Source organism: Letharia columbiana (genome assembly GCF_014066305.1).
Source record: "Letharia columbiana isolate WasteWater2 chromosome Unknown Sc0000054_s0, whole genome shotgun sequence".
Taxonomy (NCBI): Eukaryota; Fungi; Ascomycota; class Lecanoromycetes; order Lecanorales; family Parmeliaceae; genus Letharia; species Letharia columbiana.
The window spans coordinates 227,604-255,401 of record NW_023501099.1 but is presented as its reverse complement, the minus strand read 5'-3'; the positions used below and the strand labels follow the sequence as shown (position 1 = coordinate 255,401).

The window sequence follows — 27,798 nt, the reverse complement described above, 5'->3', positions numbered from 1 at the left end:
CGTCGATCTCTTACTCATACCTATATCCCTGTATTCCGTGGCGAAAATCCTTAGTTCATGCCAATGTCAATCCAGCGTATTTTAATTGCCGTCCGGGAGGGTGGAATCTCATCCATGACGACGACGGAAAAAAGGAATTCGCATTTTCAAGAACGCTTGTTGTCTTGGAGAAGTTAGTGAATGGGTTATAGCAAGAGTACTAAAAGGATCATCTCGTGGCTCCAAAATGAAAGTAAGAATAATGAGGTCTGGATTCTGAGGAAGCGGAGACTTGTCACTCATGTCAAAGATGATCAGATCAGCAGCAGAGATAAAACAATGCCCCGGATGTCACCAAGGGGTTCGTGCGTCTCCGTCCACTGCACCAATGAATTACCCTTACTCGTGCTTGCTTACGCCAAACGGTCCAGAAAGTCCCCACTCCACAAGGATAGGCTTCCGACTGCTGCGAGTCTGGCCCGCTCCACCACTCAGTCGCCCCTCTCCGCTGACAGGCGTGCCACTACTACCGTACTGCTCGGTAAGGCTGCCTGTGTACATGGGGTAACCAGTGCGGGTCACGTGTCTTGGCGGCCGGCGGATATCATCGGCTCCGTGCACCCTGCAGGTCTGCTGATCCTCCGGTGTGCGCCATCGAGATCTGGCCTGCCAGCCGGGAATAGCTTCAGTGGCAATACCGAAACTAAACCTTCTCCTTGACACGGTCGAACAAATCCAGATTCGGGGAGAAATGTTCAATCTCGGAAAGCGAAAGGGTGGAGGATGATGGAGTGACCACATGCTAATATTCAAGAACCGTCACTTTCCTGTCTATTCTCCACCTGCCTCGCAACATTGACACTCACTCCTGGTCCTCCCCTTCCTCTGCGTCTTTCACTTCAATGGACGCTCAAAATACCCATTCCCCTCACTCTCCCCACCCTGCCGTCCTCTCCGGGCAGGCGTCACTGTTCCACTGGTGCCACTCCCTGCCGCCATCCCCATCTCCGGGCTGACTCTTCCACCCAACAGTATCATATCAGCGCTTCCCCCTCCCACGCCAGCGTTTCCCTCTTGCTTTCCAGCAAGAGCCGCCTCGTACTCCCACCGTGGTACATAGCCCGTCTTTCGCGCGTCACGATACGCTTTGTTGACAATCTGCTCCACGATCCCAGCGTCCTCGAACTCTTGGTATTTGCGCCATAGACCCAGCGCAGTGCGTGCATCCTCGATGCTGTCGTGGTTGCCCTTCTGTACCTCTTCTCGCAGCAAAAGTTCGGCCAGCATGGCCAGTCTCAGTCGGCGCGGGTTGTCTCGTTGCAGGAAAAGGTCGGCTGTGTCAATGATTTGCTCTTTGGGCACATGAATGTTGACTTCAAGGAAGTCTTTACCTAAGCCATGTCCCACGAATATGCAGCCGAGATTGAGCAGCAGCCAAAGCTTCTTGTACGCGACTTTGAGGCTCACCAGCGCATGCCTCGAGCGGCGCGGGTCCAGGTCCCCCTCTCCGATGCCGGAATATTGAGTGACGTAGTCCACGATCGGTTCGTTGATGGTTATATAATCATCGATGAAAGGGATTCCTTCGTCTTCTCCGCCGACTCTGAGGGCTGATACACGACCGAGACCGTTGCGCTTAGGATTGGTGGTGACTCGGCTGCCGTTGGCTGTAAGCTCGATCTCCTCGCGGACTAAGATTACAAATTCAGCGTCGATGGCAACGTGAGTGCCTGATTCTGGAACCTCAACACCAGGTTTCAGTGTAAATGCTTCACGGCTGTTAAAGATACTAGTGAAATCAGTAAGATTGAACGAAGAGAGAGCATCAGTCATCTATCTCACTTCAAGGAGCCATTGTAGTACAGACAGCTTAAGTCGAGAGAATCTTTCCACGAATCGTCGATGTTGTGTCGGGCGTGTCGTACTTGATAAGTAAGAATGACGGGAGACTTCCATGGCGTGACCTCAAGTGCTTCGTCCTGTCCGACCTTCCTGACTAGAAAGTCATTGAAAAGATGCCAATGATTGCCGATCTCTCGAGGACTCCTTTCTGATACGGTGACTATAGTAGTGGTAAGCCTCGAAAGTTCGAGCTATTTTGCACGCCACATACCGTTGACAATCGAAACGAGATGGGACTCTTGTCGGTCTGCGCTTGTGACGTCGGCCACTAATCCCACGAGCTCAAAGACAACGGTGGATCTGTGGTATCGGAAGGGTTGCAAACTCTCGCCTTCGAGGACCCTCATGTTCCCACCTTCGATGGTGATTCCTATCTCTTGCGGTAGCCAATGGGGTTTGGCCCAAAACTGCTTGTTCTTTGGGCTCTTGTCTAAGCCTGTATTGATCATGAGAATAGGCGAAACATCAGTTATTGTTCGTCGGCTAGCTAACGGTGCATATCGTCGACATCGTTGGCACCATCCTTTGGTTTGTGATTCATTCTGGAAGCCTAGGCTAAGTACGTCCGAGAACTTCGGGAAGGGACCCCGACTCCTGCCAATAGCATTCTATATTCGTCAATACTCGAAGTCGTGCAGAAACAATTCGGAGAAGGCTTGTACATACTAAGTCCGGGTAGGTCAGAGTAGTGACATGTGAGGCATCATGGCGGAAGGTCTCATGATTGCAGTTGAGGCAGCGAAGAGTAAGGAGACCGTTCGTGATAAAAGCCTGTATGCGAATTAAGCAAGAGGAACAGTACGGCATAGGCAACGCACCTGGTCAAGAGTGGAATCATAAAGATCCGCTCTGCGAGAGTCTCGACAGATCTGCTGCAAGAGGAACCGGTTGGCAATTGAGATCCTCACGTCCAACGTGTTCTGCGGGGAGCTTTCCTCTACAATATGGAGCTGGGCGGCTGAGTACGGATGGGTTGTTAGCTTGCTACAGTTTCTTTTCATTACATTACGCATACCTTCCGGTAGACTGCGGTAGGCCAAAAGAAAGTTCGTAGCCTGACACCATTTTCCGCGTGATCTTTCCAACATATCACAGAGGAAGCCTATTTCGCAGAGCATACAGCAATCCTGGATACAGCTTCCTGCGGCATGATGCAAGGCGATGTTGCGAATGACAGGGGTGAAACGAAATAATTGAAGCAAAGGGTTTAGGTAGGAATTCATGTTGTTATTTGTCAGCCCGGAATAGCAGGTCTTGTTGTAGTACCTGCCCTAGATTCAGTCAGAAGTATATGGTTGATTCAACAGACATACTTGAAATCAAAATCCTCAATTCCAAGTCTAGGGCCGAATTTGATGGTTAAATTGGCGTAGTAATTGGGTACGTCCGCTTTGGTGTTGTCTGACAACGCAGTATCAAGCAGTGCTTCTGCGGCGCCACTGGTAGGACTGTCGTTACTGGGGGTCACCTTCGAGTCACGAGCCTTCTCACTCAGCAACTTCGGTGCAGCAAAAACTGTACCATTGGTGTCTGCGGATTTCAATCCTTCAACCTGGTTTCTGAATAATTTTCGAGGGTTTGGAGCGATCTGGCCAATGCCTCCAGGATTCGGTCGCAGATTTTTGACGATGTCTGGGTCAACCACGGCAGGAGGCTTTCCAACTTCAAGGCATCGTTCATTGCCCCAGGCAGACAGAAGCCTCTCGCGATAGAAAGGCATACCTATTATATTGAGTGGACTGCAAAGGAAACGAATCAGTCAATACATATTTGTTCGGCGGAAAGATTGGAAAATACAAGTCGTCATCCACCCCCATCGGCCGTTGCCCCATTGGACGTACATGCACCACGTCGTCCGCAAATTCAGTAGGGTTGAGAACTTCAGTAAATTGTAGCTTCTCAGGAGAACCCCAAAGGTGTATAGCATTATCCTGGTCCACGACCGCCCAGACGTTGCCAGACGGTGAGATCATCATCGAGGTCACAACGCTCATGAGCTGTACATGTAGCACGGCGGCGTTATCCGGGTTCATAAAGTCTACAAGATTCAGTTGCCCATGCTGTGAAGCGATAAGAGTGGTTGTTGACATCCTAGGGTGTATCTGCACAAAAGCGGCTCCAGCGGGAAAAGGAATGGGCGCAAGCACCTCCAAATTTTTGATATCGAAGATCTTCACAATATGATCAAGCTGTGGAGCCCCGTATGATTTCGTAGACCAGCCGCATGTTAAAAGGTAGTCCGTTTTGACATCCATGCTGTTGATTTTCGAGGAGTGAGCTTGCCATGTCTTGACCACTTTAAGAGTCCCTGGATCCAGAAAGTCAACGGAGCCTGTGCTTGTTGCTGCGCAGATATAGCGGGACACCTTCATCATAGTGTAATCTGCATTTGTAGGGATCTCCTCAACGACCTGACCCTTCTCCACATCGATCTTGTACATGGTTCCCTGACATCCAGCGACCAGGATAAGCGGGCTGTCTTTGCGAAGAAAACTCATGCAGCAAAGCTTCCGCATAGCATTTTCTCTGTATGAATGTTAGTGGTGGCGGTGGGATGCTCGTTGACATGGACAGACTCGATATGCCATTGGGTCAAACACCGCCGATTCATAAAATGCACACTTCGCGAAGCTAGAGAGATGATTCCCCTCTCATTGAACAAAAACTGCTCGACATGACCTTCGCTCACTAGATGAGCTTGCAGCGAAGTGTACTTCTCCAGCTGCGAGGCATAGTACGAACTAACACGTCCCTATCGTTGATCGTCTCCCGTATCAGAAGTCATTGCACCAGCACTGATTGACAGGAAGTCTCACATAATCATCTCCAACCCATAACAATTCTTGATGAGTGTCGAATGCAATTGTAGCGATAATATGCGCATATTGGTTGAGCTCTGGCGGAGAAAGCTGTATCTGTCGGACCTTGTATTTGAGGGATGTCAGTCGTTGAGTGAAAAGGCAGAGTCCCGATTTTTTCAGATAATACGGCGTGAACTGCCCTGTCCTCTTACGAAATACTAAGAAGTCTAAAGATACCTCTTGCCAATCTGAATCCATTGCGGCGATCAGCCTCAGATCTCTGTAAACATCGGTGCCCCGGTCTCTATATCAACTGCAATGCCGTAGTTGCCCAATTCGGCCGTACTGGAATTTCTTAGGGAAAGAGCAAAGCGCCATACCACATGGGCGGAAATCGCAGCCAGATGAGGTAGATTTTGCCTAGCGATTCACTCCAGCGCATGGTTTGGCAGGTGCTTCGATCCCTCGTGAGGTCCAGATGGACAGAAAAATCGTATGGTGCCTCTTCAATATTCGGTTTCATCGAAGACCCAAGGTAAAAGCTTTGTTCGCTGATTGTCTGAACACTGGTCGTTGTTTTCGGCAGAAGTCGGCTAACCTTCAGTATAGGACGGTCCTCGACCTACAATAGCAGTCCTCTCGATCTTCAAGACCCACAGAGCGCTATAAGCCCCAGAAGAGCGGTAAGGGAATAACAGAGTTTTTCATCAAAAGTATGGTGCTCACAAGCAAAGTACCAAAGCTCACTACGAAGTATTTATGCTACAGTGACTTTGTATTTACATGCATTCGCTGCCATCCGCTTCAGCGGCTCTCTGTACTCGTACTCTATCCAGTCTTCCAGCCTGTAGTATGCCTTTCAAAAAACCAAATCGCCATTCCTGCTAGATTATATCTGGTACATGGCACTATCCAGGCTAACAAAACTTCGATAGCTCAAACTTGAGGGCCGGCTTTGATGACCTCGTCGGTCGCCTCATCAGCATATTTCTTGAAGTTCTCAACGAACAGACCCCCCAATTTCGTGACTTCCTCTTTGAAGTCAGCCGCTCCTGTCCAGGATTTCGCCGGGTTGAGTAGCTCAGAGGGAACACCGACGCAAGATGTCGGTACGGGGAGATTGAAAGTTTCGTATGTCTCGAACTTAGCTTTGGCAAGCTCGCCTGAGTGGATGGCATCGAGGATTGCCCGTGTGTATTTCAATCTGTGCTCATCAGCACGCCTTATGCCAAAAGTGGGCAGAGTGAGACTCACGGACAACGCTTGCCACCAGTCGTGGCACCAGCTCCTACCCAACCAGTGTTCAGCAGCCATGCATTAGCATTGTGGTGCGCGATTTTATCAGCTAGCATTTTGGCATAACGCATGGGATGCAGAGCTAAGAATGGCTGAGCGAAGCAAGAAGAGAATGTCGCTTGGGGCTCGGTGACACCGTCCTCCGTGCCAGCCATCTTTGATGTGTAGCCAGAGATGAAGTGAAACATGGTTTGCTCAGTGTTTAGCTTAGAGATAGGCGGTAGGACACCACGAGCATCACAAGTGAGGAGGATAATGTTGGAGGGATGGTTGTCGGATACACAAGGAATCTTGGTGTTCTCAATGTACTCAATTGGGTACGCGCAACGAGTGTTCTCGGTTAATGTGGCATCATCGTAGTCAACCGTTCGTGTTTCAGGGCTGAAGACAACATTCTCTAGGATGGAGCCGAACTTGATCGCATTGAAGATGTCCGGTTCCTTTTCAGCCGAGAGATTAATGCACTTGGCGTAGCAGCCACCTTCAATGTTGAATACACCTGTATCACTCCAGCAGTGCTCGTCATCACCGATCAGGGCACGCTTGGCATCTGCAGATAGTGTCGTTTTTCCTGTTCCAGATAGACCGAAAAAGACTGTAACATCGCCGTCTTTACCTTGGTTGGCAGAAGAGTGCAAAGTCAATACGTTGTGCTTCACAGGCATCTCGTAGAACAACACCGTGAATATGCCTTTCTTCATCTCGCCAGCATACTCAGTCCCTAGTATAACCATTTCCTTCTCGGCAAAGTTGATAGCAACAGAAGTGGACGAGCTCATCCCGGTCGTGTATCGATTGGCTGGAAATGAGCCTGCATTGTAGACCGTGTAATCTGGGTGGAAATGCTGTAGCTCTTCCCTCGATGGCCGGATGAGCATGTTGCGCATGAAGAGTGCATGATACGCTCGAGCACAAACAATTCGAACGCTGATCCGGTACCGCTCATCCCAGCCAGCATAGCCATCGACGACATAGATTCGATTGCGGGTATTCAAGTAGTCAACAGCCCGTTCTCTGTTGATCCTCCAGACCTGATATTTGATTGTCAGACATCCGGGGTTCTAGAGACACGTGACTTGTAGCGGGGTTGCTATGCCGAGGCAATCCCGTTCCACAAAACCCGCTCATCCATCTTCAAATGCCGAGTCGCAAAGAAAATATTGTACTGACCTGAGGTGACATCGGCTTGTTGACCGGACCCCACCAGACTTCCTTCTCAGAGCCTTCTTCTTTGACGATACGCTTGTCGAGGGGTGAACGGCCGGTCTTGGCCCCTGAGTATGCGGTCAAAGCTCCCGTTGAGGTGATGGCTGAGCCTGTTTCATACACCAAGGCATCTTCATACAAGGCTGCGACAGAGGGATTGGCGATCTATGATGTTTCAGTTCTGGACTCGGGGATCTTGTAGGAGAAATGGCTCACAATGGAGACGCGGTCGTAGTCAATATGAGCCACTTCATGGAGCTCTTCCTCGATCTCAGTGTGCTCGCGCTGTGGCCTAAGGGAGTCTATGGATTAGTGGGAGCTCTTCTGAATACAGTTGGAATTAAAGAGAAAGTACAGACTTACTCAACACCACCGGGATGAAGACTTGTTTTGTTGACGCTGTTCGGATTGATCATTCTGGCGAGTGAGCTGGAATGGTAGTTGTTGCCTAGTTGTTTCTGCCGTTGTTGCGCTGTAAAGTCTGTGGCGAGTGGAGTTCGAGGACGATTAATGTTTTCTAATTCTTTTGAGGGCATGGCGGCTGTTTTGTATGTATCTGAACCTCACATTAGCTCCACAGCCTTGAAGCATAATCGGCAGAAGTCGGAACCAGATTTCTCGACCCAGCCACGTTGGATTATGGCGTTTGAAGTTCAGTGGGTAGTCAAAGGGTCAAACACCCGAAGTCAGGGCGTTCCAAACGTACCGGATTTGGTCCGCAAGTATGGTAAGTGGCCTGGATTGCTTCAGATGAGGACCGTAAGACGTGGGCAGAAGAGATTTAAGCACAGACTTCCGAAGTGATATTTCTTTGTTGGCTTTTGACGTATTGTCGGAAGCATGCTAACCCCGCCTTTTCGCTTAAACCCTAAGGTGAATCTATTTGTATGCCATTGGACAATCGCTTTTTAAAGGACAGACGGAGTTGGAGGCTCTTTCGGTTCCTCCCATGGTATACTGCTGTGCCAGCAGTCCAGCCATATGATCTGGACATCGGCAGCCGCTATGAGATTCCATTCGTGGCCACCTCAGCTTCCAGTTCTCCTTGGTAGGACGGAACCCCTTATGCGCCGTCCTCTCCACGCCCCGCCTTGTGTTCTGTGTTCAAGATGTCTCCAATCTCTAGTTTCAAGAGCTCGGGGAGAATAGCACCTGCATCGCCTTCGAAGAAACAATCTCCCTTCTTCAACCCTCCTCTGCCCGTGTCTGCCCTGTCCATATTGATGACTGCGACTCTTGCGCCTTTTGCCCTAGCTTTTTCGATGTAACCCGCAGCAGGATAGACCTTAGCACTGGTTCCAATGACGAGGATCAGATCGATCTTCTTCGATTCCTCGATGAAATCGTCGATCTCCTCGATAATCTTCTCGGGTAGCATCTCTCCGAACCAGACGACGCCAGGACGAAGCAGTCCACTGCCGCATTCGGGACAATGGGGAAGGTCTTTGGTATCAAGCTCTGGGATCTCAACCCGATCATCCGATATGTCCAGCTCTTTCCCTGATTGATGCTTTGAACCCGCGCCGTGCATGGCATGTTGCAGTGAGTCTGTGGCTCCGGCTCCCGAGGTCGCTGTTCCCAGAGGAGCCGGTGAGGGCCCGCCCTTAGGAATTGCCAGCGCTGGTGCTATAGGATCTGTAAAATTGTTCGACTCTGCATGCTTGCAATAGAACGCGGTGCATTTGACATCGAACAAGGACCCGTGGAGGAGACAAAGCTTCGAAGCTGGATGGCCTGCTCGTTGACTGAGTCCTGGAATTACTCATAAGCTGCTGAAAGATTGTACTTGGTGCAACACTCTGCCCACCATCAACGTTCTGGCTCAGGGTTAGGAAGCCCCTCTTGCGTCTGGCCAGTTCAGCAAGAGCATAGTGAGCTGGGTTTGGCTGTGCCTGCAACGCCATGTGCCGTCTGTAGCTGTAGAACTGCCAAACCAGGCCAGGGTCTTCGGCAAAAGCCTCCGGGGTTGCGAGAGAGACTGCATCGTAGCTTCGCCATAGACCGCCGGCGCCACGAAACGTAGGCAGCCCAGAGGCAGCTGAGAGGCCTGCACCGCATAGAGCTAGTACGCGGTCTGAGTAGCGGAGGTGGTTCTGGAAGGACTCGAGATCAGCAGACTTGATTGAGGATGCCATGCTTGCAAAAGAGTGCTTATGTTTGAAGATGATCTTTGTTGCATTTCCGTAGACGCTCATGCCTCAGCGACATATCTTGGGAGCTGTTGCCTGAAATATGACTCGATGTATTGAGGAGGATGACGTTGCTTGGTACGACAAGCTATAAGAAATCTACCCCCCCGTCATTCGGAACTCGCCCCTATAGTACTCTCAGTACCCTCTTACCCCGCGGTAGCTATTTACTCTACATTATACTCCTACTCTACAATATTCTTCTTTTCTACGATACTCTGCGGTATTCTCCTATCTTACGATAATCTCTTTCTCTACCCTTCGATGCTACTTTATCCATGCGCTATCTGAAAACAAAATATAAACATTCCAGAGGCGCCTTCTATCACGAGGCTGTAGCTTCGACTTTAGACGGGTGGAAAGTGAAAGACTGCAAAGATATTCTGGCTCTCTTGATACTATACATAGACTTCCAGCACTGGGGCGAATTTTGGAGTCGAATAAACTTAGAACGGATCTCGTTAGAGAACTCTGTCACTAGTTGAGTAGAGCAATCCATAAACTGGAAATTCGGTGATCAAGGATTGTGTTGTCGATTTCTGAAAAGTAATTCTGTTAAGGGTGACTAGAGGCTAGCCTCGGATACCCCCGATTCTGATCTCCGCTACTTTTACTCGCTACCTAATGCTACCTCTACCTCATCGAAGTTGGGTCAAGCTATCTATTGTAACACTTGGCAAAAAGTTAATCTTAAGATACGATGTTTTCACTCTCGTTCAGACTTGTGCTGTGGCTCGTAATGTGCCCAAGCGTGTAATTTCCCAGCTCACCCAGGTCGCGCGACCATAGGGCGGCGATCGACCTAGAACTAATCAGGGGTGAGATCGAGGTACATTTCGTATAGCTTTGGCAGACATATTTGTGCCAAGCCGCCCCTGCCATAGTGGTCGGCAATGGTCAGTCCTACTCTTCGATCACTGCGACAGCGCCGTTTGAATGACCATTGTACCATAGCCCCGGGCCCTCTGACCTAGATGTGGGTGCGATTGAATGTAGTGGAATGGTGGAACGGTGGAATAAGGCCAATGTGTATGTTGTATAATGCCTTGCAGAAAACTCCCCCCTCCAAGTCTATTTGTATCATTAGATAGATCGCTGATAATTTCAATTCATAGAAACCTTCTTGCCTCTCGCTCTTGTCCCATTGCTTAATAAAACCAGGTTCCAAAGAAAAGAATCGTCGTGTAAATTGTCACCACGGCATAAAAGCCCTCATGCAAATAATTAGTCTTGCCCCACCTCGACCGCTTCGCACCGTCGGTCGGATGCGCAATTCCCGTATCCTTGTCCCTCCGCAGCAAATCCTCACGATCAGGCATCGAAGGCGGGCTTACTGCATATTTGATGGGAATCATACAAGACGCCGAAGCGACAAGCCAAACCAATGGAGGCCAACCGGCATGGGTGAGGATGTAAAATAAGCGATCTTGGTAGGTATCTGGGGTTGTTGTAAATGCGCGAGCGGTAGAGAGAGCGGCGGCACCGACAGTGAAGAACACATAGGAGAGGTGGATGAAAGCTCCGCCGTTCCACCAAATTGCCTTTATGCGGCGCATCAGGGGGGCACGGTTGCGGGCATCGCGTTCATTGATGACGGAGTCGATGCTGCCGGATGAGGAGAAGGTGGCGAGTTTTCCGCCGAGAAAGGCGGGGAGGAGGAATGAGCGGACGATTGCAACCCCGTGATCTACACAGAACAGAATTGTCAGTAAAGGGATGATTGCATGTAAAGGACGGATGCTGAATGAGTCAAGAATACTGACAGGGTGCCATCCAGAGCGTATTGAGGTTTCCCCGCCAGGCAAAACGATAGCCAGCCGGCACGAATGCGACCCATTCATTTACACGGTTGATAGCTAAAGAGAAGAAGGCGAGTCGGAGGAGCCATCTTAATTGGTCGTTATCTGCGTACGCAACGAGCCTAAAGCCAGATACCAACACAATGGGAAACATCAGGAGAGAACCCATTGCGGAGACTGTTGAGAGGGTACCGAGAGTAAAAACGAATCCGGTGAATCGGTGAAGCACGCTCATTCCTCGACAAATTCGGCCGAAGAGAAAGAAGTTAAGCTTCGCTGAGGTCTGAACGGTCCCAATCGTCTGATCATGGTCAGCAGGAATCGAAAACGACCGTATATTAGGATTATGTAAGCTTACCCATCGTGCTCGCTGCTTGATATGGCCGGAGAATGAGTCCGGTACCGTCCCGTATTGCAGAGGTTCCTGTACGTAACATGTTCTCCATCCAGCTCCGAGCAGCAAGTTCGAGCAAAAAACATCCTCAGCCACTGAGCCGGTGGGAAACCCGCCGATCTGATCTAGAGCAGTCCGACGGAGGGCATAGCCAGACCCTGTACACCAAGCTGATCCAATGGCATCTTTTACGCCTTCTAGAATGCCGAAGAAAAACGCCAAGTTTTGATAAAGTGGATCGTTCTTTGGTATGTTGTAGAATAGCTACTGCTGATTAGTCAAGACACCGAGTAGGGCATGTCCAAACGAAGTAGACTACTACCACCTAAGGTGTTGATGAGGGTTCGACATACCTGAGGCGGGCATGCTAATGCTAATCCAGGATCCTTTATGAGATGGGCGATGATAGCGCGGAGCCATGCTCTCTCAACAATCATATCAGCATCCAAAGCAGCAACATACTCAGCTTTTTCTCCTTCGAGACCGTCAACGTAACTTAATCCGTGATTAAGGTTCCCTGCTTTGAAATGGTGCGGTACGCCCTTCGTTTTTTTTCTTGCCGAATAATGTATACTTGGGTTGTCCAAGCCTAAAAGCTCCACCTCCCGTCGCACTTCCTCAGATGCTTTGTCATCCAAGACTACGACACGCATCCTGTCGCGGGGCCAGTCAATAGCAGCGGCTGCTCTAAGTGTATCAAGAACTACAACAGTTTCCTCACCTGCGCAGGTGATGAGAACGTCGACCATAGGAACATGTTCTCCAAGGACACGCAGTCTAGGGCGGCGGCGAGGTTTGATCGAGAAACATTGCAACAGTTGAGTTAGCACTACTGGTACTATAGGATATCCGCATTAGCAGACATCCATGGGAAAAAATGCGAAAAATATCAGGAGGCTTACATGCAACCCCGAGCTCAATAGAAATGAAGAGCCAGGCCACTGGATACACTGTATGCCTCAGCTCTTGCGCTGCCACCGTGTACCTAACGCGAAAGGCGAAATACAGCCAGTATGCAGCGATTGCGCACACAGAGCTGAGCGGGAGCAGTCGATTCAGTCGAAGCTTCCAGGTTGCGACGTAGCCGGCGTTGTCCATTTCCCCAATCTTTTCGACGGCATAAGTTGATTCGATGGTATAAGTTGGTTCGACGGCATGGATGCTTGGTTCTGCGCTGGCCTCCTCCTTGCAGATAGAGATTTCCGACAACGGAGTCGACCCCTCTTGGGAAGGTACGTATATCGTTGCCATCTTGGACCGTGAGATTAAATATGTAAGATACCAGCGGTCGCGATTGTTGGATTGCTCGACTCTTTGTTTGTCGAACTTGACCGGGAAGCCTGATCACCACCAAAGCCACACCTAGCAAGGCACCCAGAGTATGGTGGCAGTCGTAGGTAGGCGAGGCTGGTGTTGCAGAGCCCAAAGAAGAGAAATTTGGTAAGGAAATGAGACAACCAAAAGAAGCTGTCTAGCTGGTTATGTTGTCCCTCGGGATATGTCTCTGGATATAATCAAGCGATGAGAGCTAGAACGCCCTGACCTTTTCTAGACTATGAGAATCTATATTGTTCCTCAACAAATCTACTTCTCATGATGTAACTTTGGCGGCCTGCACGTTTCAGGGGGCAAATCCGAAAGCGGTTGTAGGATTAACAGTTGAAGGCTCCGAACTGGCTGTAGGTCTCGTTGACTTTGATGTGCTCATCGTACATGTTGCTAGCTACGAACCTTCAACTTGTTAAGGAAGCCGAAAGTACGTATCGACTGTTGCGACAAATGAATTGTCGACAACCCCCACGTCCAAACTATCAACTACGCCAGTTCTTTCCACCGTGTGCAGTAGGCTCGACCGAGGACTCTGTACACATGGTGATACCTCTAAGTTGCTAGTCTGATCTGGATCCCGTATCACGTGTTACCAACATCTTATCGCTACAGGATCGTTGACACAATCAACATTAACAAAGAAAATCAAGGCCTATTAGCCCAGGAAGGGGTCTGACGATGCCACCGAGATAGACGTTGGCTCACAGGTGTCGGTAAATTTTAAGCCTCCGTTGGTAACACAGTCCCGGGCAGCGATCAGCTACGTGGAATCAAAATCTCGCTGATAACCTGAGAGTTGGTAAGTCAATTCTATGATGAAGCAGCAAATCGGACAGTTCGATTCCTTTTAAAAAGCCCTTTAGGTTTTTCGATAAAGTCTCCGGGCCAGCCTTTGGGCGCGTACGACGCACGACGTACGTGGGGGGCCACCCCAGAAAAACAAGAGTATCGCTGAATAGAGATGCGAGATAAACCCAATATTATGCGCGACAATGCTCAGGCTGGGATTTCTAGATGCGAGACGTACCCACTACTATGCACGGCAATGCTCGGATTAGGGTTTCTAGATGCGAGATGTGGTCACTAATCACTATCGTGTTGGTGCATGAGGGTGCATGAGGGTGCATGATAGTGCATGATAGTGCATGACAGTGCACTATCTTGCTTTCCAGATGCGATACTGGATTTTATCATTGACCACCCATCTTCCCACGATGGGGATACAACGACGGCGTCTCGCAGAAGGCTATAGAATTTTCTACCTCCCGTACTGATTAAGATCCATCATTCAAACTGCTCCCTCTGCCAAGGGACACCCTTCGTGTCATCTTGTAATTTTACTTTTCAGATCTCTCAACGTTTCTCTAGATATGTCTTTAGTAAAGAGCTCTCTCTACAATGTCATCTTTCTCGTCGTCGCTTTTACTTCATCAGTACAACTAACGGCCGCGCAAGCCGTCTTGTGTGGCCAGTATCAGAATTTGACCAGTACTTCAGGACAGTACATGAGCAAGTCCAAAGTCTGCGCTTCCAACACTACCAGACACAATCTAATAAGAACCCATAGTCCAAAACGACGCCTGGGGTGCCGACGATTCAGGATCGCAGTGCACAACGGTATCATCTTTCCAGCCCAGGTCTTATCAAAGGGAATCTCTAAGGTCTCGTAGGTAAAAGATGAAAAGGATGGAACTGCCTTCTCGACCACCTGGATTTGGGGGGCAAATGATACTTATGCCTCAGATACACGTGTGCACTCTTATGCCAATGTCAAGTCGAGATCGGCCGTCCTCCCTGTGATGCTTTCGAACATTTCAGGGATTACAGTCAGCGCAAACTGGGCCATGTACCCGAGCGGGACCGGAAATCCAAACACTTTTGATATCGACGGCTTAGACGCCATTGGTGCAAAGGCCGACGTGACTCTGGACTTTTTCCTCGATCCTGACAAGAATCAGTCCACCAACGTTACGAATCCAAAGTTTGAAGTCATGATCTGGTTTGCCGCCCTAGACGAGACGGAGCCCATAGGGTACGCGAGCGGCTCAGCTGGTAGTGCCATTCTAGATGGTAAGAACTAGTAAGTCATGGACTCCTCAATAAGCACTCATTCTCCCACTTGTTCCATTTTGGAACCATCTCGCTAACACCTTTGCGTTCCCTCAGCACCCTTTTCGCTGGGCAAAACACCCAAGTGGATGGGATGGACAATCAACCCGGCCAGGAGGTTTTCAGCTTTGTTGCTCCGAAGAACATGACGTCCTTTTCGCAGCTGAATGTTCTGCCGCTCTTCCAGTACCTCATGGATGGGGGCAAAATGGCTAACTCAACCTATCTTGGCACTGCGCAATTTGGCACCGAGGCTTTCCATACGGATGGAAAGAATGTAACGTTTGAGGCGAGCGGCATCGACCTGACCGTTCAGACAACTTTGGTGCCACCAGCAAAAAGCACTGCGACGCCAACAAAAAGCAGTACGGCGCCAACAAAAAGCAGTACGGCATCAACAAAAAGCAGTACAGCAACGGCAAAAAGCAGTACGGTACCAGCAAAAGGCAATACGGTACCAGTGAAAAGCAATGCGGTGTCACTCAAAGGGGTGGAGGGTATCGTATGTTGCTGGGGTTTGTTTGAAGCGGCGATAGGGGGATGGATGCTCTGGTCTTGGATGCTGTGAGCATACCTTGACCATAGCTTTGTATCTGAGGACTGGCAGCGTTCACTTATAACTAGACTACCTGGGAGGAAGCATTGCAGGCGATTTCAGGGCTTGGGAATGGTTAGATCGGAAGAACTTTTGCTCACCAACGATACCTCTATTCCTTTTGACGAGAAGGTTGTCTCTATAGAGGAAATAGCTGCGATTAGAAACATTTTATCTACATCCTTCTCCCTCCCGGTTCGTTTCTATTTCTGTTTCTGTTCCGTCCACCCTCGCACTCATTCGCACTGATATCTGACAAACAAGATGTATGAAGCATCCCGTCAACTCCAGCACCAGTGCAGCAAGCTAGCTTTCAGCCACACTGTGATTTTGACATCTTGCTCTGGCAGCACAAAAAGCCATCCGGCGTACCTACCACGTTTTTTTAAGGATCCTGGGGCGGATCGCAGCTCGGTAGGGGTGGGTAAACGTCCGGTGTGGGTGAGCACATGCTGAGTGGATGCGACTCGGCAGGGGTGTACGGGACCCCTCGGCATACTTCATGCACCGAGCTCGTCCGGGATCACATCAGTGTATATACTGAACATATGCTTTTCGAATCTCTACTGATGAACAAAATCCAGCGAGGTTGGGAGGGAAGAGCTCGGCCGCAGTCGGCCCCGGGGAGGGCCGCCGAAAGGCATTTATTGTGGAGTTTGGGGGGGCGGGGGGTTAGGGTTAGGGTTAGGGTTAGATAGGGGACACATGGATAGAGCAGGGCCCCAGAGGACAGCGATTTACAGGCTTACAGTATACAGTATGCTTAATCTCATCCGAGGTGGAATGGCGCTTGCAGGCTTGCGACATGTGCATATGCGTATGCATATGTGGGGGGATATTGAAAAGAAGCGGATATCGATTATGCGGATATCGGGTTATGTACCGAGCTGTCAGCCCGCATAAGGGTACAGTATGGCAGTACATATGCAAAGCCTTTAGCCTTTAGCCTTTCAGCCCTCACCCCGGATCAATCCTTGGACCCTGCCGAACCTTTTTTTTCTTCTCTTTTCCCTTTTCCCTCTTTTCCCTTGTTTTATTTTTATCGCTTTTAATTAACTATTTCCGCGCACCCCGAGGGAACCCGAGACTAAAGCCAAACGCTCAGCCTAAACCTCATAGGGGCTCTCGGTCAAGCTCTACCAATTGACCTTCATATCCATCATTCATATGCTTCCGACACACAACCGTCAAGCATGCACCCATGCGCTCACACCTTGAACAAGTGTACAAGGCCACCAACATTTTTGCCATTTGCGGTTTCTATTACGAGACGGCTTCTGCTTCAACCGAGATGGTCTACCCTGCTTCGACGGTATGCATCTGTCTCCGCCGTCGAGCTCCGATTCGGTCAACCTCTTCATGAGACCCATCCACATCTATTAAAAGCTGGAGAGCGTAAGCTTAGGCACCATTATTACATCAGACATGGCTAACACCATCTCTACCCAGTCACTCCTGGAATCACAGCACTTGAATATGCCCAACGCCGCTCAAAGCTTGCCGCAAACCTTCCGAAGAATGCCATTGCCATCCTGGCTGCCTCGGAGATTAAGTACAGATCTGGCGCGGTCTTCCACGAGTTTCATCAGGACTCTAACTTCTTCTATCTAACGGGTAAGAATCTTGATTGCGGTGGAAGGCAAGTGCTGAGGAAAACAGGCTTCAACGAACCGGAAGCTGTTGCAGTTATAGGTAGGCTGGGAACGGACGTATAGACGAATAGGGTGTTTACCGCAAGCAGGGAAGAGCATTGACGGGGATGACCACACGTTTCACCTTTTCGTGCGGGAGAAGGATGCAAAGGCCGAGCAATGGGATGGTGTGAGATCAGGGACACGGGCAGCCCTGGATGTCTTCAATGCAGATGAGGTATGGAAAGGAAGCAGTGGGAACAAGAAATGTTGCTGAAAATGCTCAAAGACCGGGGACATCAACCAAATCTCGAGCCTCCTGGCGCCCATTGTCCAAGAAGCATCAAAGATCTACACCGACCTCATCTCCGAGCCAAAGAATAAGTCCTTTTTCTCCCGTTTCCTCTATGACCAATCGCCGAAAGCCGAAGGTCTCGCAAAGGTCCTCAAGTCTAAGTCTAGCAACACGCTGCCGCTGAAGGACGTTCTCAATGGATTCCGAAACCTCAAGAGCGATGCCGAGATTGCGAACATGCGGAAGGCGGGCCAAGCGTCAGGAAGAGCATACACAGATGCCATGCGGCGAGCATGGAAGAAGGAGAAGGACTTGGCTGCATATCTGGATTATCAATTCAGGACGCGAGGGTGTGACTGCTCGGCTTACATACCGGTGGTAGCAGGTGGTCAGGTTAGATTCATCCCGTGCTGGTTCATTGACTGTGCCGCTGATCTCGCCAGAACGCCAGCATTATTCACTACACCCAGAACGATCATCTCCTGAAGTAAACCCCCCGTACCTACTCACTCATCATCGACGCTGACTCTCGTCCAGAGATGGCCAGATGGTGCTAGTAGACGCAGGTGGCGTAGGCTTCTCCATCTTCACTGACTGATACCAACTTTCCTGAACTCTCTCCAGGAATGTGGCGGCTATATAACAGACATCACACGGACATGGCCCGTATCAGGCACCTTCACTCCCGCCCAAAAAGACCTCTACAACGCCGTCCTCACCACGCAGCGCCAGTGCATCTCCCTCTGCCGCGCCAACGCCAATGTCTCCCTCGATGAGTTGCACAACATTGCAGGGACAACTTTGACAGATCAATTAAAGCAGCTGGGCTTTGACACGTCCGGCAACGTATGCATCCTACGTATGAAGTCTCCAAGAATCCTTCCAGTGCTAACGCGACGTCCTATCGATCAGGCTCTCGACGCGCTCTTCCCCCACCATCTAGGCCACTACATCGGCCTAGACGTCCACGATACTCCCGGCCAGTCTCGAAAAACGAAGCTGCAGTCGAGGCAGTGCGTCACCATCGAGCCGTAAGCTCCGTCCCCCCCCCCCCTTTCCATCCCCGCAACCCCCGGCTGACGAATTTCCCGTCAAAAGTGGCCTCTACATCCCCAACACGGAAGCGTACCCGGCCCCTTTCCGCGGCATGGGCATCCGCATCGAAGACAGCGTGTGCGTGCAGGAAGAGCACCCGCTCGTGCTGACCACCGAGGCCGTCAAGGAGGTCGTGGACATCGAGGCCCTCAGGAACTAGCCGGGCTGTGGATTGGCGGTTGGCGTTTTTGCACGCATGGTGCATACCGTCAAACATGCCGCATCGGGGTGTTTCCGCACGCATGGTGCATACCGTCACGCAGGCCGCATTGGGGGCGTTCCGCACGCACGCACGCACGCGCAGTGCATTAATTTTCGAATTATCGTGCCGCATACATACATTCATACATACATACATACATACTCCCGTGAACAGATGACGGCATCACTAGTCGCCAATAGATCCATCCGGCTTTAGCACCGGCTGGACTTTTTTCAAAAAAGCTCTGCAGTTTCGGACCTGAGGTCGGAAGTCGTTCGTTCGTCGTGCGGCCCTTTTTTCCGACACGGCCTACCCGTCTACTCTACTCTACTCTCTTTCTGACCCATCTGAGCGCTCAATCGGAGATTCGCCCGGGATATTTGGCCCCCCGTCTACGTTCTTATCTGTTGGCTGTCCGTTCATGCTTCAGTGAGTCCCGATGCCGCGAGTCGGGCACAGGCTCCGAAGGCACGAAACTACCTTGCATGGGACAATGCTTTATCTATGCGTTATTTCACTGCGAACGAAGCCGATGGTGAGACGTGAGGCTTCGAGATTGCTTTGCTTTGCTACGCATATGGGGTATCTAGCACAAATAAAATACGCAAGCGAACAATGCATGCCGATGCAGATTTTCCACCGCCCTCGCAAGCCAGAATGGGTGCCAGTCCGGCCAGATCTTCCTGCCCTCATCAGCCGTAAGATGTTTTCGGAAGCCGTAGAATGCCGTGTCCGGATATGCATATTGCTGGTGCCAAAGACAGAATGCTGTCGTGAATGCTGTCGTAATTCGTAAACCATGGAGCACTTAGTTGGTAGAAGCGATTAGATGCTGCCGGTCCTGTGTATGCTGATCAACCCCGATAAGATCCTAGATGCTTCGCTAAGAGATCGAAGTGATGCTGAACATTGCCGATGGTGTAATAGTGAAGTAGCCTCTGCATTTTGGTCCAACCTCGACAGATCCTGTATTACCCTTCCAGGACCCGAATTAATGCTGCTGTGCCCTTTATTCTTTTCCTCTAGCATGCCACAATGTCAGAATACTGGACAGTCTAGATGCTCCACTGACGGTGCTGCCTCTCAGAAACTTCCAATCCTATGAACGCCAGGTCAGAAGGCTTATTCCTAACGATGGAGGAGCGCAAAGCTCTGAAAACGTTCGTGTGCTGGTAGATAATAGCAGCGATTATGGCGATAACACCTAGCGTTGCAGCAAGTCTGATGAGTAGCCACAGACGGACTTTGTAGCCCGAAGCATGGTGGATGAATGTCAAGTCCGAAGGGATTGACTTGAGGTCGCTCAGTATACCAGAGGCGTGCACAAGTATCATGAATCCTGTGGCTTCTGATCAGCATTGAGTCTTTCATGGTCTCTGGGAACTCACCAATGACTGTCGCTACGAACTTCGCGTGGTTGGGACTGTACCAGTGCAGCACAGCGACTGCGAGCACCAACCAACCCAGTCTGAAAAGTTCTCCGGGAAGTGCGCCAAACCAAGCCATCTTCGCTATTTTTGCGGCAGCATCATCTACTGCTTCATGGAGACCACGTGCACTTGAAGTTACGTTGACAATCAAGCTCTGAGAAGCCAGCATCTCAATTCGCGTTTGGTTGTGCAAATGCGCCTGCATCTCCGCCTGGCGTGTCTGAGCTGCATGAAGTGTCTCTGCTTTCGATTCGAGTCCGGTGAACGAGTGGTCGAGATCTTGCACGCGCTATGAGACCGTCAGTCAAAGGTGGAAGATTCGCCAGGTAGGATGTTTACCTCGTAGAGCTCATTCTGCCTCAGGTACATGAAGGTCACCAGCTCATTGCTGGTTTGCTGGAACGTGTCAGGGGTGACACGCTCAGGAGTCTGACCTTGGTTCACTCACTAATTGGCCCTGCATACTCACTAACGCATCAAGCAATAGACCGATCTCTCCTTCTTTCAATTTTTGTAAAGAGCTCTGCAGTTCCACCGCCAGCACACGGCTGAGATCCCATTGTTCGGTCTGAGTCGCAGCCAGCTCTGCGCTGCCCGTTACCACCTGTTGAAAGACTCTTCCAATATTTTTCTCTAGGTTCGCGGAATCGACATTGGCTTTGTGGACATTCTGTCGCAAGTCAGTCAGATGTGAGGGCGCTTTGGCGTACATCTGCCTCTCCCATACTGACTCACTTCGCTCAAACTAGCCGCATTCAAATCCATGGCTCTCACTGTCGATGCCATCTTGCTGAGGGTTGATTGTACAGCAGTGTCCATGCCTTTAACCAGCTTCTCGAAGAAAGACTCCGTTTTGGTGGATGAAACTTCGATGTCATGCATCAATTGGTCCTGAAACATCTGCTTGGCGAGCGCAAAGTTACTCTGAAGCTGATTCAACCCATCATTGACTTCTTTCGCAGTTCTCAACAAAGCAGCGTTGGCATCCGCATTGATTTCCACGGCTGACTTATGCAGCTTAATGAGCTCATCTAGAACCAGGTCAGTGGTACTCAGATATCGAGGTGAGGGCGCCTACCTTTCTCGATGTCCACACGAGCGGCCTGACACATCACCATTGCATTTTGCTTGCTGTTGCTGTAGCTTGTCCACCATTGGGGCTTTGATTCCAATGCCTGCAAGCAAAGGCCCAATTGATCACTGCGAATGCTTTTGAAGCCGCTGGTCTGCTGGACATTTGTTCCTCGTGAAACGTCCAGCGATCTGCATGCCTGAGGGACTGCTGACCCAGCACTCACAATCTCGCACATGGCCAATTGGGCGGCATAGACCGATCTTATGTCCTCAAGGGAGTCTTCTGCATTCCGATTCCAATCATCAATGGTATGACATGAATCAAGCAATGTAGATGCGGCAAGCCGGTTGCAGGATGGTGAACTTTGCATCGAGGAGAGGAGCTGAAGTGCGTGTGTGTAGATGCCGGTCTGATCAACAGGCTCATGTCTGATGAGGGCTGTGAGGTCTTGATCCGGAGCAAATGGGCGACGTTCTTTACTGGCCGAGTCAACTGGTAGCCTGTTAGTTACTAGTAGCCAGCAGTAGCTAGCCTTGACTCCGGCTCAATGGATGAAGCACTTACCTCTGGTCCTCGACTTCGAAAATCCGAAGGCCTTTGAACGAGGAAGAAGAAGCAGAAGGACAACGACAATTGCCAAACAGCAATTGCATTTCAAAGTAGACGCCATCGCTGCAGACTACGTCTTCGGTCAAGGAAGTGTAAAGGATGAGAAGATGCACACGAAGAAGCCGAACAGGAAGATGGAGGATCCGTAGATGAACGAAGATGGAAGCGGGAAGGTGTCTTCACTCCCGTTGTCTTCCCTTACATCGGTGTGGATACTGCATTCACCTTCGAGTGTCCTCAAAGTGATTTATCTCAATGGTAGAAAGTCTGTCTCCGGGCTTTGGGTGTTCCCACCAGATTTTAGCAACAGAGACAATGCGCACAGCCAAGCCGATGCACACGTATTTCCAGTGATGAGTCTCCAATAGCCCCGGTCAGGACTGACCCATCAACGCCAAAGAGTGCATGCTTAAGAAAGGGAAGTAGATCAAAATGAGGAAGTTGCAACTTTGGCACGAAGTGAGCTGCGCTTAGCGCGGCTTGGCAATTATTACTTCACTTCTTCCATTCAGATTCGAGCACCATGACTACAGCAGCCACATGATCACGTCATGATACTAAGATCCAATTGCCTGCGGGCAAGCTCTAGGAATGTTTCGATACTGCTGCCAGATTTCCTCGTCCCTGCTCTGTCATCCGCATCTACATCGAGACTATTTTCTAGCACTCCAAGATGCACATCTCGAATTGGCAGTGCGCCTTTGTCACTTCCCCAAGGAGTCGATATCAGATTTCTTGAAGTTCCTGCGAGACGAAGACAGGATGTTACTATGACTGAGCTGCCGAAGACGGTGGAGATTATCGGCCCCTTAGGTTCGTCGAATTGAGCCCGGATGGAGGACCCTCTACTGACTTGCGCGCAGGCAAGATGTCCGTGCAGCTCCCACCCTACATGAGTCTTGACCACGACAAAGAGACAAGGAAAGCTTCTTTGAGGATACTTGATAGGGAGCAACGCAAGCAACGTGAGATGTGGGGTATGTCGGCTTTTGCTACGCCATTCATGGGCCTCTCTGCAGGTTCCTGACATTCTACAGGTACAACCCGTGCATACCTGAATAATCACATACTTGGGGTATCAGAAGGCCATACTGCTATTCTGCGGCTTGTTGGGGTTGGCTACAGAGCAACAGTGGAACCATCAGCAGTCTCCGTGCAGCCTGAATATCCTGGACAGCTCTTCGTTTCTTTGAAGGTCGGCTATTCGCATCCTATCGAACTCGGTGTTCCACTCGGTATGAAAGCTAGCACACCTCAGCCTACGCGCATACTGTTGGAAGGGGTGGAGAAAGAGGTGGTGAATCAGTTCGCAGCGAAGATCAGGAAGTGGAGGGTACCAGAGCCGTACAAAGGAAAGGGCATCTTCGTGAATGGGGAGACTATCAAGCTGAAGGCGAAGAAGATTAAATGATCTGGTCCTCAGTGTTTGGGAGTGGCATGCTTGATCCTTACCGGGTGCACTGCGATCATACCGTGCCATTCGTGTGGTGGCGCTGTTGAGTCGTGCATTGCATAGCGCCTCCCAATCCATTGTTGTTGCCTGAGCCGTACGAACGCCTTGGGTAAACATTGATTTGTCGTATCTCTATGCATTGCGAGTATGACGTTTTGCGTCAATCATTCTGTTTTGTATGCCTAGATGCCCTTTTCGAGTGATCTAATGTGTCCCGCGCTTTATTTGGCCTGGTTGGTTGATGAGAATAGCAGTTCTGATGCCTCGCCCTACGAAAACCCAGCAAGGATTGTACTGGGTCATGATTCCGGGTCAAACACTTTGTGCTGACCTTTCGGCCAGGTCCATGATGAAACAAATAAGACCATCTGGTAGTGTTACTAAACTCCTTGCCCAAACTAAATCCTCATTCGGCGGCGCCTACAATAGCGAAACATTGAACGGGCCGACAGTCGCAAATAGCTATAAGCCTCCTCCGACGACCTTCATCTTTCTTACCCAATGTGGTCTGTGGGCCTCGGATTTTGGTATGTCTCAAGGTCTTCTCAGCGTCCCTAGCCGACTGCTACATTTTCAGCAGGCGATACAAGTATCCCACCATGTCCAAAAGGCAGTTTCCCCACTCCTAGACACTGAAAGGACATTCAAAGACTATATCAAAAGCGCAGATTCTGCGTGTGGGCTTAAACGGAAAAGGAGAAACTTTCATTGATTACATGTATGCGAAAAGGAGCCTTATCCCAAGGTCCGGCAGACTTTCAACACCGCGACGCCAACCTTCTCACAGCCAAAGCCCCACGATCATCCCTAGCTGGCCTCTGCTCCAGCGGACCCGTCCGGCTTTGATGATTCATACTTCGTAAAGTCCATGAGAGCCTTATCGACGTCTCCCGTTGCAGTCGCAAGAAACGATTCTGCCTGCTCCAGTGTTGCATCAGGGGCCAGGTTCATGAATTGTTGAAGCTTACTTTCAGAGACAGCCTTTTTGAGGTTAGTAGACCCGGGGCTATGTGCGGAGGCTATTGAGGACGATGGCGAACGCAGTTCAGCAGCCTGCAGTGCGCGCTCCAACCGCTCCGAATCCATCCTGACCGCTTTGACAGTATTGTTCATAGCGTCTCCTTGATCGAGAGGCTCTTCCACCTTCGTGTAGCCGTAGCAATTCAGAAACGCCCGAATTGTCCTGGAGTCCATAAAACCGGCCAGAGCCAAATTGACCACATTTAGACCAAAATTTAGGAATCCAGTGTCGGTCCCACATCCTTTGCGGCGGCTTGACCTCTCGATTATTGGCCCAATGTCGAGCATGATCGCCCATGCATTGAGGATCACATAGAGTCCACAAGCGTTGGAATTGCCTATTTGCTGTGGAACTTTTCTGAAAACAAATTCAGTTTCTACTTTTGTACCCAGCCAAGTACAGGCAAGTTCTGTTGCTCTCCCACGGATCACATCTTTATCCAAGGTGATAATTCGACTGTCAAATATCGTTATATTGACCTTCTTCGATTTCGTGGAGTCTTTTTCGGCTACGGCAAGCAGGAAATGGCCAAGTTCAAAGGATGGTTCTTCGGCGCTGGCTTTGGTCTTGCCTTTCTTCACCTTCCCTTTTGCATTCGTCTCTTGTTCCTTTTTCTCCAGGCTTTCCGTGTATTCTTCCTCAACGTCCTCTGTATCAGGTGGAGACAACAATAGCGGCATGATAAATATATCTCCTCCGCCAACCACGCCAGAGCCTTGCAGTCGATTCGGTGTATCCATTTGTTGAACAGAGTGATCGAAGACATCGAGGCCGGCAAACGCAAAGTGCGTACCTCGATTCCTGAGCGGCTCCCAAACTGTCGCCACTGCGAACAAGACGTCATCAATGGTCATGCCTGAGGATGAGTCGATTTGGTAGTACGCATGGCCATCACCGGCTGCGGCTTGTTGCTCTTGGTGAGCCACTCGGCGCCAGTGAAAGACTTCTTCCCAACCTGTCAGCACGCCCAGTGGGTCCCCAACAGTCTCTCCTCCCTCTCTGCCACTCGTTGAGGGCTGTGGTGGCTCCTTAGCAGTATCACCTCCTTTTTTGCCGCGGGAAGGGGGAGGTGATGGCGTTTCAGTAGTATCCTCTCGTTCTTTGCCATTGGGAGGGGGACGTGATGGCTCCTTGGTTGCCCCCCCTTCTTCTACCTCTTTTGCCACCTGGGAAAACACGTCAACTGGATGGTCATGGACTTACTCTGTATTGAGCTTACCTGCGACATCGCCTCTGGTATATAGTCCATGGCCGCTTGTGTACGCCACCAGAATATGACCCAGCGATCAATCTGGATAACTGCAAAGTCAGGAAGAGGTCCGGCCGCAAGCTTCGCGCCTATCTGTTTCTCGTTGACGAGGAAATGATTCCACTCTTTGTTGACAACGAAATAGCCTATCTCGCCCGTCCTGGCATTCTTGCGAATATGGATATCGAAAGAGATGCCCGCAATTGTTGCATCTCCCTTTCTCACCTCGAGCGAGAATTCGGGCCTGTCCGACCGCACTGTAAAGAACTCCTGGCGTGATGTTTCGCTATAAAGCGCACCGAAAGCTCCATCAAGACGTCCATGGAGCTTATGGAGAAGCGACGCGGTATCCTCGCTGTGGATACTGTGGGAAAAAAGACGCACCCTTGGGTGCGTGTGGTTATCAATAATATGCATGAATCTTCCCGTGCGATCTGCCAGGTTGGCGAATGGAGATGGAATTCGGGAGAGGTCTACTGTGTGAATGCAACAGATTTCGCTGTCAAAGTCCTCGGTATCCCATCCCTCCGAAGCAAATTCCTCTAGCGTCCAGATGTCCCTGCTTTTCCTAGATGAGCTAAGAGAGGATCCTGGAGCAATGTTAGCCATCGTCCCTACTCGTTACTGCCTAGACCCAGTCTTCAATAAGCAGCTTTCGGCATTGACATATCAACTTGACCACGGGGGCTGGTTTTCAAAGCGATACACACAGCCAGAAATTGCTACTGCTTCCTGTTGCTTCTTACAGCTTGTGGACATCAACAGGCACCTACCTTCATCTAGTTTTGGCGATTTAGGGACTGGTAAGTCGGTGGTTTCAGTCCATGTGTCTTCGGTTTTTCGCTTGCGTTTCGGGCTCGCTGCTGGTGTGTCCTCCTCGCTTGGGATATCGACCGGCTCTGCGATTGGCTCTTCGGTCGCAGCTCTGGTCCTGCTTGCAGGTTTGGGGGGTTTCCTTTTAGGTTTCTTGGTAGTGGCAGTGGCGGTGACTGCCTTGCCCGCGGGTTTGGTGGGTCCACCCTTCAGTCCTTTCTTGGTCGCAGAGCGCGTGTTGCCAGCAGGTTTGTCAGGCATCTCTTCATCCTTGATCACAGTGTCCGCCTTGCCTGTGGCTTTGGTGGATCTCTTCTTTGTTTCCTTCTTGATCGTAGCAGGGGTTTTGCCCACTGGCTTCTTTGGAGGTGGCTTCTTGGCTGCACCGCCGGATTTCTTGCCCACTTGCGTCGGTTTCTTCTGTGCTGGCTTCTTAGCCGCAGGGGTACCTTCGCCTGTGGGCTCCTTGCCGGCTTTCTTCTTAGGTGCCATTGCTATCTCGCAGTAGTTGGCTGCTGGGGGTATGCCGAAAGTGTGCAAGATGGAGTCTCTCACCCTGAGCAATCTTCCCCAACAAGAAGGGGAAGACCTTGACCGGCAATGACCGCATTGGGGGCATTGCTGACTTCAAAGCTAGTCGATGCTCTTTCTTCTATTGCCGCAAACAGCAGTGCAGTTGTGTCTGATTCAGAGGACAAAGAGGTGCGTACTGCAAACCGGCACTTTCGGCAGGAATAACAAGCTACACCAAGATATACTAAAAGGTTGAGTGAAGGCATTTGAGAAGGTGGATGCATAGGGGGTCTGATGCTGAAGGAGGGATCGAGGTACCAGGTACTGTGTCACAACAAAGCGCGACTTCGTCCAACTCCAAATCAAAAGAAATTTTCTACCAGTATGAACAACAGTGGCTTGCGCAACGTCTCTTTCAATCGCTGGTGATGGAATTGGATAGCCAAAGAAGAATTGAACTGGGCCACTTTGGCTCTATCGACAAAATTGCGAAAGCAGTCATCCATGCTGGCTCCTCTCTACATGCCAGAGAACAAAGAAGCAAAAGTTTTGATGAATTGAGATTGGGTTGTTCTTCTGTTTCCCAAGCGGTATTACTCTATCGTCACAATAGATCCTCTTGTGATCCCAAAGCGAATTGAACAACAAACTTACTTATGTTGATCAACATGAAGCGAAAAGCAAAAATTGAGAAGACACAAAGATGCCACCCATCTTCTAGCATGTGATCATATAACGCTTTTACTCTCCGATGTCTCCTTATAGGCCCAAGCCGTTACTCTGTTCTCTCAGCCGTTCAAAATACCATACCAC

General features: G+C 50.2%; 9 protein-coding genes across 9 annotated transcripts; 3 read left to right on the top strand and 6 right to left on the bottom strand.

The window, feature by feature from the left end:
* Positions 1–873: 873 nt before the first annotated feature.
* HO173_010991 (uncharacterized protein) lies at positions 874–4,940 on the bottom strand (the record flags this gene model as incomplete). Its single annotated transcript, XM_037312876.1, has 10 exons — positions 874–1,768; positions 1,822–2,041; positions 2,093–2,489; positions 2,548–2,652; positions 2,700–2,839; positions 2,897–3,147; positions 3,195–3,620; positions 3,679–4,407; positions 4,458–4,633; positions 4,698–4,940. 10 exons carry the CDS (start codon positions 4,938–4,940, stop codon positions 874–876), a joined length of 3,582 nt encoding a protein of 1,193 aa, XP_037160308.1.
* A 678-nt stretch (positions 4,941–5,618) lies between these two features.
* On the bottom strand, positions 5,619–7,720 carry HO173_010990 (uncharacterized protein; the record flags this gene model as incomplete). The annotated part of the gene is made up of 5 exons (XM_037312875.1): positions 5,619–5,886; positions 5,937–7,009; positions 7,149–7,349; positions 7,401–7,476; positions 7,548–7,720. 5 exons carry the CDS (start codon positions 7,718–7,720, stop codon positions 5,619–5,621), a joined length of 1,791 nt encoding a protein of 596 aa, XP_037160307.1.
* Positions 7,721–8,247: 527 nt separating this feature from the next.
* HO173_010989 (uncharacterized protein) lies at positions 8,248–9,319 on the bottom strand (the record flags this gene model as incomplete). The annotated part of the gene is made up of 2 exons (XM_037312874.1): positions 8,248–8,936; positions 8,992–9,319. 2 exons carry the CDS (start codon positions 9,317–9,319, stop codon positions 8,248–8,250), a joined length of 1,017 nt encoding a protein of 338 aa, XP_037160306.1.
* A 1,202-nt stretch (positions 9,320–10,521) lies between these two features.
* HO173_010988 (uncharacterized protein) lies at positions 10,522–12,817 on the bottom strand (the record flags this gene model as incomplete). The annotated part of the gene is made up of 5 exons (XM_037312873.1): positions 10,522–11,060; positions 11,137–11,473; positions 11,531–11,830; positions 11,920–12,404; positions 12,469–12,817. The coding sequence occupies 5 exons, from the start codon at positions 12,815–12,817 to the stop codon at positions 10,522–10,524; spliced, it is 2,010 nt and encodes a 669-aa protein (XP_037160305.1).
* A 1,448-nt stretch (positions 12,818–14,265) lies between these two features.
* Positions 14,266–15,572, top strand: HO173_010987 (uncharacterized protein; the record flags this gene model as incomplete). Its single annotated transcript, XM_037312872.1, has 3 exons — positions 14,266–14,415; positions 14,566–14,975; positions 15,062–15,572. 3 exons carry the CDS (start codon positions 14,266–14,268, stop codon positions 15,570–15,572), a joined length of 1,071 nt encoding a protein of 356 aa, XP_037160304.1.
* A 1,220-nt stretch (positions 15,573–16,792) lies between these two features.
* HO173_010986 (uncharacterized protein) lies at positions 16,793–18,780 on the top strand (the record flags this gene model as incomplete). The annotated part of the gene is made up of 10 exons (XM_037312871.1): positions 16,793–16,994; positions 17,049–17,213; positions 17,259–17,291; positions 17,341–17,468; positions 17,520–17,918; positions 17,969–18,012; positions 18,063–18,096; positions 18,150–18,371; positions 18,438–18,556; positions 18,624–18,780. The coding sequence occupies 10 exons, from the start codon at positions 16,793–16,795 to the stop codon at positions 18,778–18,780; spliced, it is 1,503 nt and encodes a 500-aa protein (XP_037160303.1).
* A 1,097-nt stretch (positions 18,781–19,877) lies between these two features.
* Positions 19,878–21,997, bottom strand: HO173_010985 (uncharacterized protein; the record flags this gene model as incomplete). Its single annotated transcript, XM_037312870.1, has 7 exons — positions 19,878–20,161; positions 20,211–20,541; positions 20,592–20,648; positions 20,701–20,922; positions 20,988–21,283; positions 21,331–21,819; positions 21,892–21,997. 7 exons carry the CDS (start codon positions 21,995–21,997, stop codon positions 19,878–19,880), a joined length of 1,785 nt encoding a protein of 594 aa, XP_037160302.1.
* Positions 21,998–22,487: 490 nt separating this feature from the next.
* HO173_010984 (uncharacterized protein) lies at positions 22,488–23,347 on the top strand (the record flags this gene model as incomplete). The annotated part of the gene is made up of 3 exons (XM_037312869.1): positions 22,488–22,749; positions 22,800–22,913; positions 22,974–23,347. The coding sequence occupies 3 exons, from the start codon at positions 22,488–22,490 to the stop codon at positions 23,345–23,347; spliced, it is 750 nt and encodes a 249-aa protein (XP_037160301.1).
* An 849-nt stretch (positions 23,348–24,196) lies between these two features.
* HO173_010983 (uncharacterized protein) lies at positions 24,197–26,964 on the bottom strand (the record flags this gene model as incomplete). Its single annotated transcript, XM_037312868.1, has 3 exons — positions 24,197–25,576; positions 25,630–26,249; positions 26,433–26,964. The coding sequence occupies 3 exons, from the start codon at positions 26,962–26,964 to the stop codon at positions 24,197–24,199; spliced, it is 2,532 nt and encodes an 843-aa protein (XP_037160300.1).
* Positions 26,965–27,798: the final 834 nt, after the last annotated feature.